The following is a 20600-nucleotide window of genomic DNA, read 5'->3' as shown; positions in this document are numbered from 1 at the left end:
TCTAAGGAGTCAAACTGGAGGCAACCTCAAGAAGGCCTAAGATCAGCATCACATTTAGGTAAGACAATATGAGTTTAAGATCATGTTTTCCTAATCCTTTCCTCCACATTTGTCTGCAGATATGCTTATAAACATTACTTCCCAGGACAAGGATGCTCTTCTGCTGTGTTTCTCTGGTCAACTTCTGTCAGAGAAGTATCAGCTGGCATGACTAAGACTGTGTGAATCTAAAGAGTGAAAGGACTTGTAAAAAACAAAAAGGACATAGACGTTCCATCTAGTGGGGAGTAAATGAAGGAATTATTCTCTGAAATACTCAAGTGCAAGTATTTTGACCCCTTTGGCTTTTCTGCATAAGCTTTTCCAGACAGCTGCTATCTCGTTATGAGATCCCCCAGTGGAGGCATCAGGTCTGCCACCTGAAATTATTGTTCTTATGAAGGTCAAAAGTGCAATGCAGTCCTGGCCCAAAATAAATTAACTAAATAGTTAACCTTTACTTTTAGGTTGGATCATGTCACAATATTTGAGGGTTTTTCCAGAGTTTGATCTTTTCTAAAAATCCTTTTACTAACACATAGCAAGTCTGTTATCATCAATATCCGGCAGGCCACTCAAAGAGATTAGATTGCAGTTGAGCAAGACCATATCTGGATGTTTAATCAGAAAGATGTACAAAAAAATATCAACAAACCACAGCCATTTCCTTGCTTATAAAAGCTGCAGTTTTCCTGAATTTACAGAACCGGCAACAGTCTAATCAGAAATCACTGACGCAAATGACAATAGCTATTTTTCCTCTTCTGTACCATGTCCTGGGTGAAAGCAGTTTGTGTTTCCCACTGTTTTCACTGGCACTCAAGTCACGAGAAACCCGCTCACAACTACACTGCAGCTAGAGCCCTCTCAACTTGTAGCCAATCATATATGAAGCAAGTGAATGAAATGGAGAGGATATGTTCCATACTGGACAGCAACAGTCAGAACTGATGGTCAGAACAGCTTTTCACAACATAGTGGAGTTTTACGTGTTTTGTTTGGGATGAGGGGAGGTCACAATCAGAAAGGCAAGAATTACGAGCTGGCCTAGCCAGTAAACTAGCTGCCTTACGGAACAGTAGGGATGAACTTTGAATTCTAGCTGTATGATTATAGCCATGGCTATTAACTCCTCTGTTAATGGACCAGCTACTGAACCCACTTTACTGCTAGGTAAGGTGCTGAGGTGAAGCCAGTGAAGTGTTCTCTTTACATGTGTAGTAAGAAATTTTGCATTGCTGAATCTGGATATAGTTACACAGGAAAATCAAGCTTAGGCTGCTTCTCTCTGCTGGGCAAAGTAACATAGAGGGATCTGCTGAATTTTTAGCTGGGTTTTGTTCATGAATCAGCAAAAGGAGGTGCACAGTCACTGAGGAACTTTTAAAATTAGGTGAGTGGCAGCTGTTTCCCTTCGTAGATGCCTTAATGTTTGCTTTGATGCTGGACAAAATATAAATTGCAGGAATTAGAAAAAAATCAAGTTTTAAAAAATACGTTTTCCTAGTTCATAGCATATGTTTTCCAGTTTTTCAGTTCATAGCATATCCACCTAAGCTACTAATGCTGTCATGCCTAAACATCCTTCTGACCTTCCTCCAAAATGACTGATTTACTACTGAATTGAGGCTGGACTCCAGCCTACTCTGTGAAAGTGAGGTTGCTTCATATAAATGACTGTTTCTCAGAAACTGCTAGTTTTGCCTTCCTCTTACAGTTTGTATGTAATTTCCAGTATGTAGATGTCTTTTTCCAAATACCAAAACAATGATGAAATTGTCTTTTCCTTTTTCAAAGGAAAAGAAACACTATTAAACATTGTCAGCTTTTTTATTTAAAGAGTGCCTAGCTGTGACTAGTACTCTTTGTGTCTGTTTTTGTAATATTTTCTGTTTTTTTCAACTTTCTGTTTGGCTGGCTTCATCTTAACCCTGGCAGAAAGTTTGTATTCTTACGTGCACATTTTAGAGATCACTTCATGGGTTGTTTTTTCTGTGGCTTGGGGTGAGGAGAGGGTTCTTTTTCCACCACCCTGGGCTAGACTGAGTTTAAACTGCATAATAGCATCCTAGGCAGGGGGAGAAATAAAGAAAAAAAGGAAAAGTTCCACAATAGAAACAAAGAAGCATTTTATCCTTGAGAAAAATTTTTAATTGCTAATAAAGGCAGAGGATCTCCAGCTGGATTTTTTTTTTCTTTTTGAGCAGGGATTACAGAGGCAGAAGCAGCTAAGTGGGCTTCACTCTGGAAGGACTATGTGTAACTTCTGTGGGTCCTACCAGGCGACTTTTGTGAGGCTTGCCCTCAAGGGATTGGTTTATTTGCATTTAATGACTCATGTAGGCTTTATCATGACCAGCTTTATATCCTTTAGTGAGCCAAAGGATGCTGTTTGATCCTGCAAAATGAAAAGGAATGCTTCAAGTATCCTTCTACATTCTAGAAATCAAAGGATTGATTGATACACTTAAAAAGGGACAGAAAAGATAAGTGCAACGTTATGTTGATAAGACAATGTTTCAAAGGCAACTGTTCTGTGTGTCCTCCTGCAATGACTAGAAAATGACCCTGTTGGTACCTGGAGCCTACATAATATGGTTCAGGGATGGCTGAATCACATTTTTTCTCAGTTCCTCTTCAGGCAATCATTTGTTTTATCCCCACTTACATGTTTGCTTTTCCCAGACATGGGGAAAAAAAATGGTCTTGACTTCAAAACGTATGAGTAGGGGTTGAAGAAAAAGGGCATGTTGCTACAGTCCCTCTCCCCTATTGCCACTCTACAAAGGATCTCTCTGTTCATCTTCTTTTTTTTCTTGCATAAACACATCTTCTCACTGCCACCACTCTTCTGATGGCCTCTCCCTACACTGTGTTCATTTTTACCCAATTTAATGTTTTCATGTGCACAGCTGATGAAAGAGCCTGTCTTTATCCAGCAGCTCTAGAAATCATTAAGTAGGCTTAGATTTACATATAAAACAGCATGAAATATGAGAATTTAAGAGACTGTGATGAACTTGTTTGATACAAGTCATAAGGCTTCATCTACATAAATAAAAATAAAGAAATTAGCAGAAGGTTTTGGCATTCCTAACTGATGGGCATTCAATGGAAGCTTGCATAGTCATCCAGAGGTATTGGAAGTTGAGTGCAAGATGACAGATGTAGCAGAAAATAAAATGTAATGCAAAGCTTTGTATTCAGCAGGGAAAATCAGTGCCAGGTAAGGAAGGAGAAAACTTTTGGGATTTGCCCTGATCTGAACTTCTTTGACTTATATGTGACATGGTTTGAGGAGCTTCTGTTTCAGGAGACCTAATTTGCATTACACACATAGCAGGTAAGCATTAGGTCTAGCACGGGTGCAAACGTGGTGTCCATACTGGATCATCCGTGCAAAGAGGGAAGATCTAGTATCTGCATATTATTTTGAGAGAAATGTTCCTTAATGAGGACAGCATCTGACAGTTTGTTTCTTATAGAAGACACTATCTTTTCTAGTATAGGTGTGGACACCTTGTACCTTCAATAAGAAGCTGAATTGTTTTAAAAAAAATATAAAATAGCAATACCAGACAAACAAGTAGTTTTTATTTAAGTTTCTTGAAAATATATGCTGCAGTTTTTCCAGGAAGAAATATTAGCCTAAACTGGCAAGGGTCTAACATTACTCTTCCAAATGATGCCCACAAACTGGGAACTACTAATTCAAAACCCTGAACAAAATTTGCTTGTTCTCTGGTCTCTGCCCAATGTCTAGCTGCTAAAATTGTATTAAAATTTCAGAAGTCAAGTTTAAATGGTTCTTACCCTGCACTTATTTTTAAAGTTAACCCTGGAAAGTGTGGACTGCTTATACCTGATGCAGTGATGTCTATAGAAAAGGACAAAAGCATTCCCAAAACAGAGTCACAGCAACTAGAAGGGCAGAAAGATTGCTGATCCCACCTCTGGCAACACACCAGATTAGCTTCGTGGTTTGGGTTTAAATTTATGGGTGGCAGGGGAGAGAGCAGGAGGCTGGACATTTCTTGCATGTATTTTTTGTTCATGAAAACTGTTTCTCCTTTCCTCTGAGTTTGTAAGCTGGGCAAGTCGGCAGGAAAATGGTGATATTTGTAGCTCCATAATAAAATTTCACACACAGTATGCCACAAATACATAACTGAAGTTTTATCAGTGTTTTGGCTTCATGTCCAATAATGAGAGGGCAAATCTTCACGTTGTTAACATAGATCTGCTATGAGTGGAGCACCGTGTGTTTGAAATGCTGCCTTTGGTTTCCTGGAGACTGAAGGAGGCATTCATGTACTGTAACCTGAAGACTTCCTTTAATTCTGTATGAACATATTTGGATATTATTATTGTAATTTTTTAAGGAAGTGGAACTCCTGGAGAATAATGTTCAGTCAGTTTTCAAGTACTAGGTCGTCAGCATCGTGCAATCCAGCTCACTTTGAGACAGTTTTCAGGAAAGTCAAATGCCTTTTGCATAGATGCCCCAGTACAAAAATAATCCCCTGGTGCTCTGTCATTTAGCAAGAAGCCCATAAAGGCTCATGCTAAGCATACCCAGGTCATCTGAGATGTGAATCTGGTTGTAGGTACCCGGTTAAACATAATCTCACTAAAATGTTTGTTACAGAAATCCCACCACAACAGAAATATACGTGCCCTTTGGGTTACAGAATATGTTAGGTATTTTACTAAACAAAACTGTGACATGGAATATGCGGTGTGGAATACCACTGACTTGTAAGTGTGCCGATTGGCCATTTTGTGCATGTGTGCATGATTTTCATCATCAGTGACCATTTCTTCTCCCAGGAGAAGCTGTCAGAAAATGTCATAAGAAAAGAGGAAAAGATGTCACCTAGCAACCGAAGCTTTATGAAGAAAAGTTCCACACTGACCAGCAGAGACAGAGGGAGCTGGGGAGCTGGGAGGGGGCATGAGTGACAGTAAAAAGGCTGCTTGTCTGCTGCTCTGGCGCGGATCTCAGCCCTGTTACAGCAGGTGCCCTGGGCACAGAGTTTGTCTGAAAGGAAGTTTGGCATTTCTGTCGAAGTGGCTTGCATAGAATTTGATTTACAAAATAGAGCTTTGGGTTACTTTCTTCTGGCTTTCGAATATGGATTTGAAAACGATAAAATCTGAAATTGTGATGGGGATCTGCATTTTAATTTTATAACTGCAAAAAGCAAACTTGAGAGGAAAGGGTATTATCTCTCTTTTATCTATCTCATTTATCTCTTTTATCCTTTCTTACTACTAACAAAGACCAGATTAGCATATATTTCTTCTATTATCTGATTAATCAGAGAGGAGCATTTCTCTTTTTAAGGTCTTTGAGAAATTAAGAGATTTGGAGTTAAGATTACTTGCCCCCCTGCGGGTACTGTATGGAAGCTAGGGAACAGTAAAAGAGATTGGTTTAGAGGGGAAATAAAACGTCTTGGAAAACATTAATGCACCTGAATTAATGCAGTGCTGAGCAGGATACTCTGCTTTATCCGAGCAAGGAATACAACATTTAAAAACAGGCTGGTGGGTTGTGGTTGAAAATTAGAGGACCATACTTCTGTCACTTCTGTCGCACAGGCTTGCACATGGTCCATTTTACCTCCTGCCTGTGCTTGCGTGACAGTATGAGTGGGTGTAATAGCATGGAGAGGATGTGAGTGGGATTGATCTGGCACACTATGCATGCGAGGCACACACAACTGCTGCTGTTTTATTTCACCACTACACCAACAGAAACTGCCCTTTATATAGCCACTTCTGACTAAGGTTTTTACAGTCGGGGATACAATATACTTTATTATAATTGCATGCCTTTCATAACCTGCAGATTTCAAAACCTGTTAAGAGTGGGATTGCAGCATGGCAATTTTATTTCTTTATGGCTTTTACTTCTGTGGTGGTGGGGCTGGCTGTATTTTTTTGATTTTTGCAGTCATGTTTGAGCACTTGTCAGTCTCTCTTTCCCACCGCTATTTGTCTTGTTCACTTTCTGCCTCCACCCTCCTTCCGAAACGCACAGCAAACGCGAGGGAGAAATCCCCAACTCCCTTGCTGCTCCCCGACAACCGACCCCAGATCTGTAACCCGCAAAATGGTGCAGCCTGACGGGTGGCGCCCACCTCGCTGCGGGCTGCGCATCCCTCCCGGGCCCGCCGCGGCCGGTCCAGCCCGCGCCGCCCGCCCCGCCACAATCGGCAGCGGTCCCTCCGGATGGGATTGCCATTTCTCCCGTCGTGAAGTTGTCCTCCCGCGGAGCTCGGTCCCGCCGTTCGTGGGGCTGAGGGCGGCTGCGCCCCCGGCGACCGCTTGCGCCAGGATGCCTTCAGGGGACTCGCAGGGCGCCCGCCGTCCCGGGCAGCCCCGGGGGTCGCTCCCCGCCGGCAGCCAGCGCCCGCGGGCCCGGGGCGGCAGCTGCCGGCCGCACTCGGCTCGGCGGGGCCAGGGTGGGCGCGGAGGCGGTGCGACCCCCGCCCGGGGCACCTCCCTGCGCCGCGGCCGCCGCCGCCGTGCCCGCCCCGCCGTTCCGCCCCGCCGCCCTCCGCCCGGCTGCGCCCCGCCCCGCCGGCAGCCCCGGGCCCGCCCCGTCGGAGGCGCCCCCGCCGCCCCTCTGGGCTGGGGGAGCCGCTGCCGCCGCTCCAGCCCGGCCCGGCCCGTCGCGGAGAGGGGGGGCGGGGAGGAGGAGGAGGAGGAGGAGGAGGGGAGAGGAGAGCGAGAGAGAAAGGGAGGGAGGGAGCGAGGGAGGAAGAGACAGAGGGGAGAGGAGGGAGGGAGGTGAGGTGCGGTGCCGCCGTCGCCAGCCGCCTTGTCGCTCTGCTTTCTGCCGCCAGTGCGGAGGAGGGGGCAGCCCCCGGCAGGCGTCCCGGCATGCTGAAAGTCACCATGCCCTCCTCCTCCTCCTCCTCATCCTCCTCCTCATCCTCCTCCAGCTCCTCGGCCGCCAGCCGCCCGGGGTCCGCCGCGCCCGACTACTGGATCGATGGCTCCAACAAGGACACCCTGGCCCACTACTTCGAGCTGGAGTCCGAGCTGGGACGGTGAGGCGGCGGCGGGCCGGGCGGGCCGGGCGGGGCGGCGGGCGCGGGGTCGGGGCGCGGGGCGCGGCGCCTCCCCGGGCGGAGCGGCGGGGCCGGGGCTGCCGGGGCTGCATTTCCCCTCCCCGGCGGCGCCGCGTCGCTGCGGCGAGAGCGGCAAAACTTTGGTTTGTCTGAAGGGGATCGGGAGAGCGCGCTGCCTTTCGCGGCGTGTAGGTTTTCGAGGGAAAAATCTACCTCCCGGGAGCCAAGCGGTGCGCGTCCCCAAAAGAAACGAGTGGTTTTCGGGAGGAGGCATCAGTCCGCCTCGGTAAATGCTGGTCCACATAAGCAGCTTTACATTAGTCAGGTTACCTGTATATTTGCAGGGTCAGTACTGTATCAGTTGAATGGTAGGCATCACTTTGAGAGCACTAAAATGCCAGGTTTTTGGCAGCCTCACTTCATACAAGACCTTTTGTTGTTACCGCCCGTATCAGCACCTTTAGACCTTGTGCTGGCAAAACTCCCACCCCAGACAGGAGTCCATGAACAGGCCCCTGCAGGCAGAGGCTTTTCGTTGGAGTGCAGTGCAGAAGAGTGAGCCTCGTGCATGTTCATTCATGAATTCTGCGCTACTGCCCTAATGCTTCTGCTGGGCAGCCTAAAGGTCCCAAGTGTTCCATTTTTTAAAAATCTGAAGTCCAATGTAAAATGCTATGCCTGTATCTAATGTGTGATTTTTACTCTATAAATACAGTTGGTGGTTTATGTTGAATCTGTGGGTAGAAAATAACCTGTGTGTAGGGGAAAAGTGAAAAATGATAGCTTTTTAAAGGGTTTATGGTAGATGACTTAAATCTGTAAAACAGCAGGTAATAAGTAGCAATTGACAATTTTTTCAGTGATAGAGTATTAAAATCCTGGGTGGCTGTGGGAAATTTGCAGGTAATAACATGGTTGCCTTGGTACAGTATTTCTGCAGAAAGGGCATGCAGTGAAAGTTACTGCCACAAAGCATACCTGTGCTTGTTGAGCTGTAACTGGTAGGGGCAGGAAAGGCGTAGAAATACACAATAATATCATTCTTGGCTTGCTGGCTAGGTCTTAAGCATCTGCTGCTGCCTTTTTGCCACTATTGCTACTCATGCTAGCCAGGTTTAAATAGGCATAGGTTTATGTATGCTCACCACGTTTATACTTGACTTCACTGTGCACCTATGCACAAACATAAAAATGTAAAACATGAAATATTGTTGTGTCAGTTTTATGTTCAAAATTGGCCAAAAAAAATTGTGTAGTGCCAAATAACAGCAGTTGATACCAACTCTGTTGCCTGGATTAATACTGTTACGTGTGGTCTGTCTAGAATCCTTTCAGCATGTGTGATAGTGACTGTGGGTTTCATTTAAGAATAGTCTGTATTGGTGATACATCATGGGTTTCTGGTGTAACTTGGAAAGGGGTTTTAAAATGTGAACTCTCCTGTGTGAGGAAGGAAAAGTTAATGAAAGCTGAGGTGCAGTGGGCTTTTCTACCTTGCAAGGTGAGGCAGTAGATGCTGAAACCCTAACAAGGTTTGAATAAGGAAAATAACTGCACCCAACTAGTGTAGAGATGTGAGTCACTACGTCTGCTCTGCTGTTGGATAGAACAAGGAAATAATGTTTAAAACAAAAGCACAAAGAAAACCAATAAGAACTTATATCTTAATCAAAGAATGTGAAGTAGGGAAGGGAGAGAGAAGAACTCAGAGGAGTACATGCTCTGAGGGAAAATCACACCAGTGGGTATGGCAGTGAGATCTTGATCCCAAGGTCCCAAAGCTAGATCCTTTCAGAGCCAGCATCCAGAGTGCTGATGTTAATCTCAGACCCCCTCTGATAGCCCAGGTGTGTCTTAGCAAATCTATAAGCAGATCCAACAATCCTTCTTGGTTCCTAAGTCTAATATAAAACTACTGTTTTCTCTTGGTAACCTTGTGTCCAACCTTTTAATTGTGGAGATGATTTTGAGTACCTCTACCAAAAAAATACCCATTGCTTAGGTTAGAGGTGGTGAAAGTATGTCATGTGAGGCTGAAAAATGTGGGTTTGTTATCCTTTTAGATGCGGTAAATGAAAACAGCATACTAAAATAACCAACTGGAGACACTATCCTAAAATATCTTTAACAAGTACAGGGACTGGAAGATGTCTTGTGTCAGACTGCAAAGACCTACATTTGGACAGCTGTTGCCTAGTTTGGGAGTTCCCTTTAGGAAGGAGTGCCCTTTCTGCAAAGTATGTCTGGCAAATCGTGAAGCCATCATAGTCAATAATTCTTCCTTGTGTGACCAACTAAAGAGTCGGGGGAGAAACGGGGGAAGCTCCTGCTAGCAAGAAAAATAATAAATGTCTAAAAGCTTGGGTAGAAGTAAACAGTTGTCTTTCAACAGTGGAGTTCCACAGGGATCGGTTCAGGTGTCTATGCTGCTCAACGTGTTCATAAAGGGGTCGGACAGTGATATTTGATGGTCTTACTAAATTATTGAGGGTTTTAAAGACAACCTTGCCTATAAAGAATTGCAGAAAGACCTTATTGGACTGATAGGGCATTTAAAATGGTGGATGAAGTTCAGTTTAGATAATTATTTCTCCTCCACCCCCATTTCATTTTGGCTCCCCCCCCCCCCCCCCCCCCCCCCCCCAAGTAAATCCTGTAGTGAGGTTGAGACAGAGATCTCTGGAGACATGTGTGCATGTGTGGCATGGATGGAACACCTGTCTAGAGGTGATTGTTCACTCTTTTCTTTGATGCAGGCTCTGCAGGCCATCTGACAAAGCTAGCAAGTCAAAAATGAGCCTCGGGAGGTAAGGCCATTTCAGCTCAGTGTGTAGTTAAGTGGTGGAACTCCGGGCTCCTGGATACTATGGGCACTGAAAGCTCACATGGATTTAATGGGCAGCTAAGGAAGTTGAGGAAATCCATTAAGACTGATCAAATGTGAAGATACTAGCTATTGAACTGTCAGTTGTTGAACGTTATCAGAATATTTTTTGACAGTACTGATACAGGTTTACTTCTGTTCTTATAATCTTGAGGTTAAAAGCATTCTGGGATAGGCAGGCTTTTACTGTGACCCAGGACAGCTATTTTTATGTTCTACTGAATGCCTGGCTAGTTCACCATACTTTTAGTCCATTTCTGACAAGTTGGTTTTGTGTGTACCACATAACAGGAGTTAAGAATGCTGTAAAGATGAAATTTTGGTCTTTGCTTTACAAAGAGTATCTGTTCCTTCTCGGAAGGTTGCAACACTGTTCAGTTGTGGACATTGGAATTCTGTTCTGAGTGTAATCGTCTAAAAGGTTATTTTCCACACTTGGAAAAAGATTTTAATAGTTTTAGGTTCTAAACTGGTATGTTCCTTAAAGACTAAAACCTTTTATTAGCCTTATGTAACCATGCTGTATGTTTTGGTACAGAGTTTCTGACTTCAGGATTAGTCTAAAAATAGCATTTGAGTGAAGACGAAATTAAGTAACAATTTTTTCGATACTTGGCAATATTGCAAAAAAGGAATTTCTCTTTGTTGCAATTTCAGTTATGGAATCTTACTTAACATGCACTTCCTTGCCTAACTGTGCCAAAATACATAATTATTTGAGTTGAAACTACCTAATATTGTTATTGTAGGCATATTGCAGATTTTTAAATGATCAAGAGCAGCTGGAAGTATTTCCAACTAAATCCTTAGGGCTTTCTTTCAGTTTCAAAGCATGAATTAAATAATAATAGTAGTTTTTAAAAAGCCTTAAGAGTTACAGGCATTTTTCTTTGTGTAAGAACAATAAATCAGGATTTTCCAAGGTTACCTGTTCCTTTGTGGGCAGCCTTTCAATTGTATAATCCTTACTGAGGACCTGAAACCGAAAGGCACCCAGTACTTGCAACTTACCTTGAACTGACAGTGTGAGCTGAATCATAGGTGGTTTCTGTCCTTGAGTTCACAGAGAGAGTTTAAATCCAGTCTGTGGTTTGAACTCAAGATTTCAGTGTGCAGAATGATGTCTCACTCTGTCAATCCTATTTATGAGTGCTGTCGTAGTAGCATCTACTTTTGTAATAGCAGTAGTAGATGAAATCAGGTAACTTCTTTGTATAATTTTATAGAAATGGATTGGTTTTGCACTCAATGGTTTGAAATTCAAGCCTTTTTTTGCTTTGAAAGTATGCCAATTATTTCCCTTTCCATTCCTTCATTAAAAAAAAAAAAGTAAATGAGCTTTTTTTCTGTTCTTCTCAGGAGTCGTTTGTTTTATAGACTGCCGTGTTTATTTTGAAAATCAGTTGCCATTTTGCTTTGAATTTTGCTGTGCATTTAGCGTAGTTCAGTCCCCTCCTTCAGTAATACTTTCAATTACTTGCTTGTGACTTTTAGTACTGGACCTGAGGATTTTCCAAAGAGATGCAGGCTTGCGGCTGACAGCACATGGTGCTAGCTGTGTGAATGTGAGCATGGAGTGCTTCGCTGAACTAGGATGAGAATTATCTTTGAGCAGAAATGCCTGCGTAGATTTGCCTGTTCCCTACATCACATCGTGCCATGAACTGTAGCTTGCTTGTTACCCTCTTGCCTTCAGGCAAGCAGCAAGCATTTTCATGCAGGCAGTTCTTGCTGATAGGGAAGGCTGCTGCAGAGGTGGGTCTGAGGCCTTGTTTGGGACTGTTGTGGTAGGTGCATTGGACCTTGGTTTGAGGTGGGAATTTAGGAGATACAGAGGACATGGTATTCTTTTGGTGCTGGCCAAAAGTGGCAGTTCATCGTGGAGAATGGTCTTCATGGATTGCACCAGCCAGCGTAGCCCTCCCTAGCTGAAGATTTTCACTTCCTTTTGCTCTTGAAGGGGTACTGTCCCCCTCACCTTTCCCTTGAACAATGTCCTAAGCATTTGACCGCAGGCTCTTTTATGGCAAACATGTACTTTGCTCCTACTGAAGCAGAGCTGTTGTGAAGTAGAGAATCCAATGCTAAATTGGCCAGAAAGAGGATGTCAGATTTTTGTTAAGCAAGATGCTGCTCTAAGAGAGGGGGAGTCAGCCCCTCTCAAAATACATGTTGATCTACAGTCATAAATAAAAAGTAATATCAAGCAGTGAATGCTTTTTGTGGAAGCTGTATAGCTTCTTAACCCTGATGTTCTGGATGATATTACTTGCTTTGGTACCAGGAACCTGAACTTGCAATGCCTAGTCCACAGCTTGACAACCAGAGTTCTTTACTCTGTGCAGGGAGAGTATTTTCTTCAGTTTTGTCTGGTTCAGTTCAACAACTGGTTATTTCAGAATTAAAAACATGGGTGTTGAAAAAGCAAGAAAAGAGAATTTCCTCTATCATTCACTAAATAAAAACCAGTTGAGAGTAGACCTACCATTTCACCTGAGGCTTGCTAATCATGGGGAGAAATGGGCTCAGAGGGTAAATACTTTGAACCTTGCCATGGGAGATTATTATTGACTCAGTTGTCCAAACGCCTACCTTTGGCACAAAGTTATCTGTCTAAACATTATCTCTCTCTGTGTTTCTTAGTTAGAAAACAAGAAAGCTTTTTTTGACTATTTGTTCGCACAGCTGACACTCTATTCTTGTTAGAAAATGACTTTTGAGTTTTACAGACAGTTGTTCAAATCCCTCTACAGTTGGGAATTGTGGCAAAGCCATTGTTCTGCTGCAGCCAGGAGTTTTGCATTGAACTACAAACTCAACACCTGCTTTGCTAACTCTTAGAAAACAGATGACAAAATATGCGTTTTTCTTAATGGCCTATGTGTATGTCTGATTCCTGCTAATACTGTAACAGTCATTGTCTCTGTCATGCCGTGATGGAAAATAGGTTGTTTGATTCATTCAGCTATGGACAAAGTGTTTGGTTGTCAGCACTTGCGATCAGTCACGTCAGAGAAGCTAACACTACCATAACCACCTTCTTTCAGGAAGAAGTTAACGATTCTGTGGAAGCAACTGCCCAGCTACCTCTGTAAATAAACAGGTTACTTGGTTTTTAATACAGTCAGTAATATATAAATCATAGCTGTATTATATAAAAAATAGTTTGAAACAAGCTTTTCTTCTTCGAAACATGAACTGAAGTAGACTACAGCTAATAGCATGTAGTGGCATGTTTCCAATTAAAGGAGCACTGAGATTTTGTTTGTAACATTGTATTGTACCATTGCTATTTTAAAAAGGCAGTTTGTGGATGTGTCAACACTGAGGTTTTAATTTGGGTAGGGAATGACTTTTGTGAAACAAATGTCCCAATTATCCCCTCTCCCTGTCCCTTGCTTTGCATCAAGGGGCATTCTTGGAGCACATAGAGCAGACAGAATGTAGCTGAACCAGAAGATGCAGTTCAGGTGCACTTAATCCACTCTTGTGAACAATCAGTTCACAGGACCAGATCAGGGCTCATCTGGTGTAAAACCTGCAAAAAAATTGTGTGTTCATATCGGTATGTTGCCACCATCCATAACAGTGGTGTGCTCCCAATGCACTGTACTACATGCTGCTGCATACCTAGATTATATGTTCTAGTGATACTGTATTTGAATCTAACTGTAGTTAATTGGCAATTTGATTAATGGGATGCTTGTGATATCATGCATTCAACATAATGTGCAGGTCAATGTCTGTCTGCTCAAGTTTTAATTAACTTGGAAGCTAAAGGAAGTATATATTATATAAATCAAAATTCAATACTTAGAGCAAGCATTGAAAGAGTAGTTAGTCATTGCAGAGTATTGCATTGTCTCTGTACTCATAGTAGTTTGTGTACTCAATGCATTGTTCTGTCAATAAACTGAGCCGTTACCTTTTTTCTACGAAAGGAGTGGTGGGGTGGTTTTGAATAGCTGGAATGAATAGATGATCATTCTGTGTAATTTTCACAGCTTTCTTGTACTTAAAAAAGAGCTATTAGAAATAACAATTCTCTAATATATTTTTTTTATCTTTTTTTTCTTCTGTCAGCCACTATGCATTTTTCTCATTGGTTTATATTATCTTTTTCAATTAAAAAAATATATGTATTTCTAATGGAGAAAATGACTAGCTCTTGAAATAAGTACTCCTAAGAATACCAAAAATATTTTTTGCATGTAGAGCTTTTAGGAGTTCAAAGTAATGATATCATTTATGTTAGTATGAGAGTAGTCATATTTGAAAAACATTGCAGTAGTCTGCAAGGGGTCAGATACAACAAAAGTTGTTCTTGTAGCTTGTTACAGAGAAAATGATGAAGTATTTTCAAGTTCATTTGAAATCATGATTGTGTAATAAAACTATGTAATTCTGCATGGAGGGTAGGTAAATCTACTAAAGACCTGTGGTTCGAGAAGCAAATACGTGTTCATTCCACTGTGTCTTTTGGTGTGTGTCCAAGTGTGCATAGTATTGTGTAAGCGATTGTAATGGACACAATTCATAGGTAGAATTTTGCCAGTAACAGATGCTTGAATGCTTGCTCACATGGCAAAAAGCCACATTTGAAAAGATCACCAGTTGTCAGTGGCGGTCAGTGAAAAAATACTCGCTGTTTGCTCTAGCTTGTGCCCCATCTGTGGAAGTCCAGGTACTTGCTAGAAAGGACTAGCTATCCTCTCCAGTTACTCAGATTAAAGAGGTTTTATCTTCCGGAATGTTGTATGAAAAGGTCAAGCAGGAAATGGAAAAAAAAAAAAATAGTCATCCCCTCTCCTAGTTTTGTTTATAGTACAACAGATTGAGCTGGCTTTATTGCAGTAAACCTGAACAATTCTTCTGTGGTGGTCTGCTAGCTGGAAGTTTGGCCCGGCTGTGGGAAAGTGATCTTCTGACACTGCACATTGTGTGGAAAAAAGTGCAAAGATCTGAATATTATTTTCATCTATATATGTACAATATGTATGTACCATTAGTGGGAGTTAATATTGCATAAAAAGAAAGAATATGTACTCCCTTTTGCTTTCACAACAAAGCAGAATTTAAACATAAACCTGCATATTTGTTGTTGACTTCTTTGTTTAGGCATTCTTATCATGCTTCCTTTCTTCACAATAAGCAGACCTTCATTAGCTGAGCAATCACTGATTTCACAAGGGATATTTTTTTACAGTACAGTGATGCTCATTCTGAGAAAGGGTAACCAAATGTTCTGTGTGTTTCCAAATGTTGATGCTGCTTTTGATTTTTGATTTGTCTAATAACTTTTAGAATATTTGTGGTTTCCCTGTCTCCTCCATTAAAAAAAAAAAAAAAAAAGTAAGAATGACAGCTTTTACAACCAGTCATCAATACTTGGAAAGACTCTTACTTTTGTTGTTAGTGAGCCTTCATTTGGCCTGGCATGATCAGTGTCCCCAGCCAGTCAGTAATCACCAGAAAATGCATTTTAACTTGCTGGTTACTGCTCTTAAAAACTAAACTAATCTCTAATTTATAAGGATTCTTTTTTATTATTATTATTCGTTGTTCTTTGGAGTTTAAGCTAGCAGCTTGGTGAAATCTGAGCTGGAGAATCATTAAGAATTTAATTTAGGGGGTTTTGTGTTGTCAAAGCACATCATTTTCTTTTTGTCGCTTTTGCCTTACTTTTGTAATTCAGTGTTAAGAGAGATCTATCAGAGTGACACCACCTTTGGCAAAAGTGCACAGGATGTGTTTTCCCAGAGTTCTATCTCTGTAGCTTTTAAACCTCCAAAAACTCACCTGAACAAGGCAAGAAAAGCATACTTGTTCCTTGCTCTGTTCCAAGACTGCAGTTCATTATCTGTGATGCTCTCCCAGCTTTCTGATGTAGGAAATAAGATCTGTTTTGGAAGGTGTTTTGTTGAAATGGGATTAATGGGGAAGGTTCTTCTCAGAATGGTATCTCAGCTAGCAGCATGCTCCAGAGCAGCCCGAACATACTGTAACTGCTGAGGATTATGTGTTTTAAGGACAGACTGACATTTCCCTTGAATTTACTGGAATATGTAGGAAGGTTGTCGTCATGCACACGGAAACTTAATTCTTTTTTCCTGGTTAGCTATGGGGTTTTTAAGATCTCTTAGCATGAGGCAATGAGAAAGATCATTGAGAATGAACAATCCAAGACCGTTTTCAAGTGTGGGTTTTTTGATCAAATTATACATTACATTTGCTCGATTTCTTAGGCTATATAATGTTCAAATCAGAAAGGTGGAGTAGTGGTGACATAATACTATACCAATGAGCATGGCAAATGAGTCTTTTGGTTATAGAATGAATGCAAAAATTGTGTTGTTACTGTCATAGGTTGCTACCAGTTAAAACACATAAACTACTGGGCACCATCAATATTTGCATCTATTGCCTTGAGAATAGGTTGCTGAGGTGTTGTTGCTTTTTGTGTAAACTAATCCGAAGTTAGAAGACCCTACAACAATATGATTTTGAAAGGGACCGTTCAACCTGTAACAATCAAAGCCTTTGTCTCTTTGAATTTCATCTGCATGGGATAACAGGAAAGAAATTATTTGGCATGAACCACCAAATTATAAGGTTGGAGTTGTATGCTAATTCTGACACAAGTGAAGTAGCCACCTGAACAACATAATGCTCTACCTTCTAAGCTGTCCTCCTTTCACATGTCTGGTTATCCATGCTAGAACTCCAGAACCGTAAGATGTGAAATAAAAGATAAGGAAAATAGGAACCCTGCTGAGGAAAAAAATTATAAAACATGCTGCCTTTTGACAGTTTACTGTCTGTCTATTAGGGTTGTGGATTTTGGGGTTTTTTTTTTGGGGGGGGGGTTGGTGTTGGCTTTTTTTGGGGGGGTAAAACATCAGTAAAAGCAAATCCAAGATTTATAATGCAAATCCTCAAAAACAACAGCATTAAAATTTAAGCCTTTCAACAAATGTATAGTCTGTGCTTCAATGCATACCTTGCTGTGAGCATCCATATGCCACAGGTAAGATGCCAGAACTGCAACTTTACTTCAGGATTGATGTCATCTCCACAATCCTTTTCCCCAGTCTCTCCTCACTAGAAACATGTGATGCCTCCCTTCTCTGCCCTCTCTCCAGGCATTGGGAGAAAAAGCAGTTTAGGGAAGAGGCATCATTCCATCATTCTAAAACAGATCATGTGTCTCCCCGCCGCCCCCCCCCCCCCCCCCCCCCCCCCCCCGCAATAATTTTTCCTTCTTGCAAGTGTTTGTACTTTCTTCTCAGTTCAGATCATCAGGAACACACCAGTATGTTACTTATGTTCAGTCTTCTGATGTTTAAAGCGTATCCGTGTGTGCCTGGTTCACAGCTTTTGCAAACTCATACTTGAAATACTCAGTTGATTGTGGTTTTATTCATGAAGATGACCCGCATTGCTCCACAGATTTTAGCAGAACAGAATACTGCATAAAAATGTACAGATGTCCTGAATTTATGTTTTATAATGAGGCAGCACAATATTATGTGACTGAGGGGGATCAGTCAATCAGATTAGTTGCATCAAACTGTGAATTGCTTGTTGACATTTGGTCATTTATTAAAAGCCAGGAACGTTGACATTACTAGATAACACATTCATGTAAAGAAGCTTGGACCAGCCCAGAAATTACATGCAGGAATTCCAATTTAATCTAAATAAATTACTTTCAATGAACAATTTTGCACTCTTGAATGGAAATAAAAGTGTGCAAGATCTTAATGAATATTCTTGGAATAAGAAGTCTGGTATTATCTTAAAGTACTTCTGAAATAATATTCGTACTGATTTGTCTTTAATTAGTCCTTGTTAATGGAGGCACACTGCCAGTACCAAAGAATGTGCTATGTGATTTTATTTTGTGTTTAGCTGTAAAAAATTTCTAATACTGTGTTGAAAGAAGTGGACTTGCATACCCCTTCTGCGGAAGGCTGGCCATAAATTGTGCAACTTTTGGTTGATAATGAGACCTTGTAGCTGCTTATATTCTTTGAAGGTTAATTATTTCAGTTTTATTCAAATGAGAGTGTCTTTTTCAGATTCTCTGTATATGCAAGCCGGTGTTTGCTGTTTCTTACTTATTGTGTCCTGCACCAGTCTAACATTGTGGACCAATGAGAGCATTTTAAGATCAGCCTTTGGGCCAGAAATTTGTTTTAAGAACAAGCATTGGACCAGAACATTGGACCAGAAACTATTACAATTATTTTGGCACACATTGTGGTTTTTTTTAATGTGGTGGATTACATAGTTTTGTTCTTCTGCAGAGAAAATGGATGTCTGGGTAAGGCTTTTAAGGCCTCAAGATAGTCTGCCATGGATAAGTACTGATTGGGGTTTTTTTTTTGGTTTTTTTTTTTCAGTCTATCGACTTGTTTTCTAGATTAATGAACCACAATTCTGATCTGGTATACAGTGCTTTACAGGTGTTTGTTTTCTTGAATTAGAACATTTGCTTGTCAGCTTGCCACATTCTGCAAGAATGATTTGCTGAAGCTGAACACAAACCAAGTTGAAAATCATTATCATCATCTAAGTTCAGAGACCTGTAAGATACTGATGCATGAATGTTTTTACCTGCTAGTTCCATTGGATGCTCCCCAACCCCGTTGTGTGCTGTAGGGACAGCGGGTGATCAGTCTTCACTCTCTTAATTCTCTTCAAACCCTCATGAATTTCTGGCTTAGTAAAACTGAAAACTGAAGGGCTGCAAAGCTGATTTTGTTATGGGAAACACTTTATGGTGTAGATACTGATGATCATTTAGGAAATTAATAATGATTAATTTTGTTTAGTGGCTTTAGGTTTCAGGTGGTCAGAAACATAATAAAGGTGGGTTTTGTCTTGTCTTGTTTTCCTGGGATTCTTTGCTGCCTGATGGAAGCTGCAAATGTTTATGGAGCACTCTGTTCGCTATACACTGTTCTGTTATCTAACTGGCAGGGGACTGAGTTGAAAGAGGAAGTCAGATTTGCTCTTCACAAAATATTGTTAGAACAGCAAGTCTTGGAGCAACACTTCTGATACTAAAAAGGCAATAATAACTTCATTTTGTTTGCTGCAGCAGGGGGGAAGGCTTTTAAATTTATTGCATCTGATTCTCCCTTCACAGCAATTTAATTCAAGAATATCTTAACTGCAAACAGAATTTGGATTGGTAGTTAAAATTAATAATCAGTGAATGGTGTCTAAGATCAGTAATCAATTGCCAGATCGGGTCAACGTGTAATGGAAAATCTGCAATGAAAGAGATACCGTGAAATTCACTGGTATGTTTTCTGATCGGACTCTCATGGACATGAAACCCATCTCCATCTCTGTATTATGGTGGTATCTCCATAATAAATATGCAGGTAAATAATTTTTTGAATTTAAATTCAGATCCATCTCTATGCATAATTCATATCATAGGTGTTCAACAGTATGTGGAACAGGAATAAAACTGAGTGAAAAAGACAGTTTTATTCATTACTATAAAAGCTTGCTCACAGAGTTGGTTTGATTGGCACTAACACAAAAAGAATACTCTTCTATTTTCAGACAATCATTCATTCGAAATCACAAAACAACCTTGGTCATCTCTTCCTCCACTTTATCCTCCTCCTCAGCACAACACTTTCTTTTTGACCATTTCAGTCTTCAGCTTGTATAGTTAAAAGGAATTAGCTCATGTTCCTTGAAATTGATTTTATTCTATATAAGTGTATTTTTATTGTTCTTGCAACATTTATGTATTAAAAATGTGTTATGCATGACTTTAGAAACAAAGAAGTGTTGTTTCTGATGGAAGCAGTCATATTAAGATGTGTTTCCTTTGCAGTTGACCATCTAAAGTAGAGCTGGTAAAACTTGTTCTTTAAATAAATAGTCCAACAAATCTTACTTTTTCCTCCTGTTAGTCCCAATTTTGTTAACTGATTATGTTTTTTATTTTTGAACGAATACAATAAATACTTATCAGATAGCCTGTTTAAATAGTTTGCCATAGTGCTTCTTATGATCCGTATTTTAACTGTATTGAGTAACTAGCAAGACCATTTAATTGTGTTTTTCCATAGTCACAGTCGAAACAGAATAATAATGATTAGCACAATGTGTTAGTCATCCACGATGGCATGCAGCCATTGGAAGACCATATTGCATGCTTGAGAGTCATGCCTGTTAAGGTTTGTTTTATCCACATATTCATATCTTTACAATAGTGAAACAGCAGATTTGAAAACTCCAGAATTTCCATCCCATGATAAATTTCAGTATTTTGGCATTTGTTTTTGAGTTAGGATGAGCAATTGAAGTATTGGCATGGTGTGGATAAGGGACAGTTTCACAGCATGGAATTTTTCAACAATTATGAATTAAAATTTACAAACATTTTCACATTTTACATTTTGTGTTAATTAAAGACAGTCTTGACTCAAAGTAACCAGATTGCAAGAACAAACTACATTTTATCTCTTTTACCATGGTGCCTTATGAGAGTTTTGATGCAGGTCCCTCTCTTAACTGTTTTCACCTTCTTTCTTTGATTCCGGCTTGGACTGTGTTTTACATGT

At 41.0% G+C, this 20600-nt stretch overlaps 1 protein-coding gene across 1 annotated transcript in view; it reads left to right on the top strand.

Moving 5' to 3' along the window:
• Nucleotides 1-6824: 6824 nt before the first annotated feature.
• Nucleotides 6825-20600, top strand: part of CAMK4 (calcium/calmodulin dependent protein kinase IV) — a 170276-nt gene continuing 156500 nt past the window's right edge. The window contains exon 1 of the mRNA XM_005242512.4: nucleotides 6825-7100. Within this exon, the coding sequence (XP_005242569.1) occupies nucleotides 6931-7100 (170 nt within the window). The 5' untranslated portion in view covers nucleotides 6825-6930. The remainder of the gene's footprint in view (nucleotides 7101-20600) is intronic.

This window comes from Falco peregrinus, chromosome Z (assembly GCF_023634155.1).
Source record: "Falco peregrinus isolate bFalPer1 chromosome Z, bFalPer1.pri, whole genome shotgun sequence".
NCBI lineage: Eukaryota > Metazoa > Chordata > Aves > Falconiformes > Falconidae > Falco > Falco peregrinus.
Note: the sequence above shows the minus strand (reverse complement) of the source record. Positions and strands in the feature narration are given on the sequence as shown.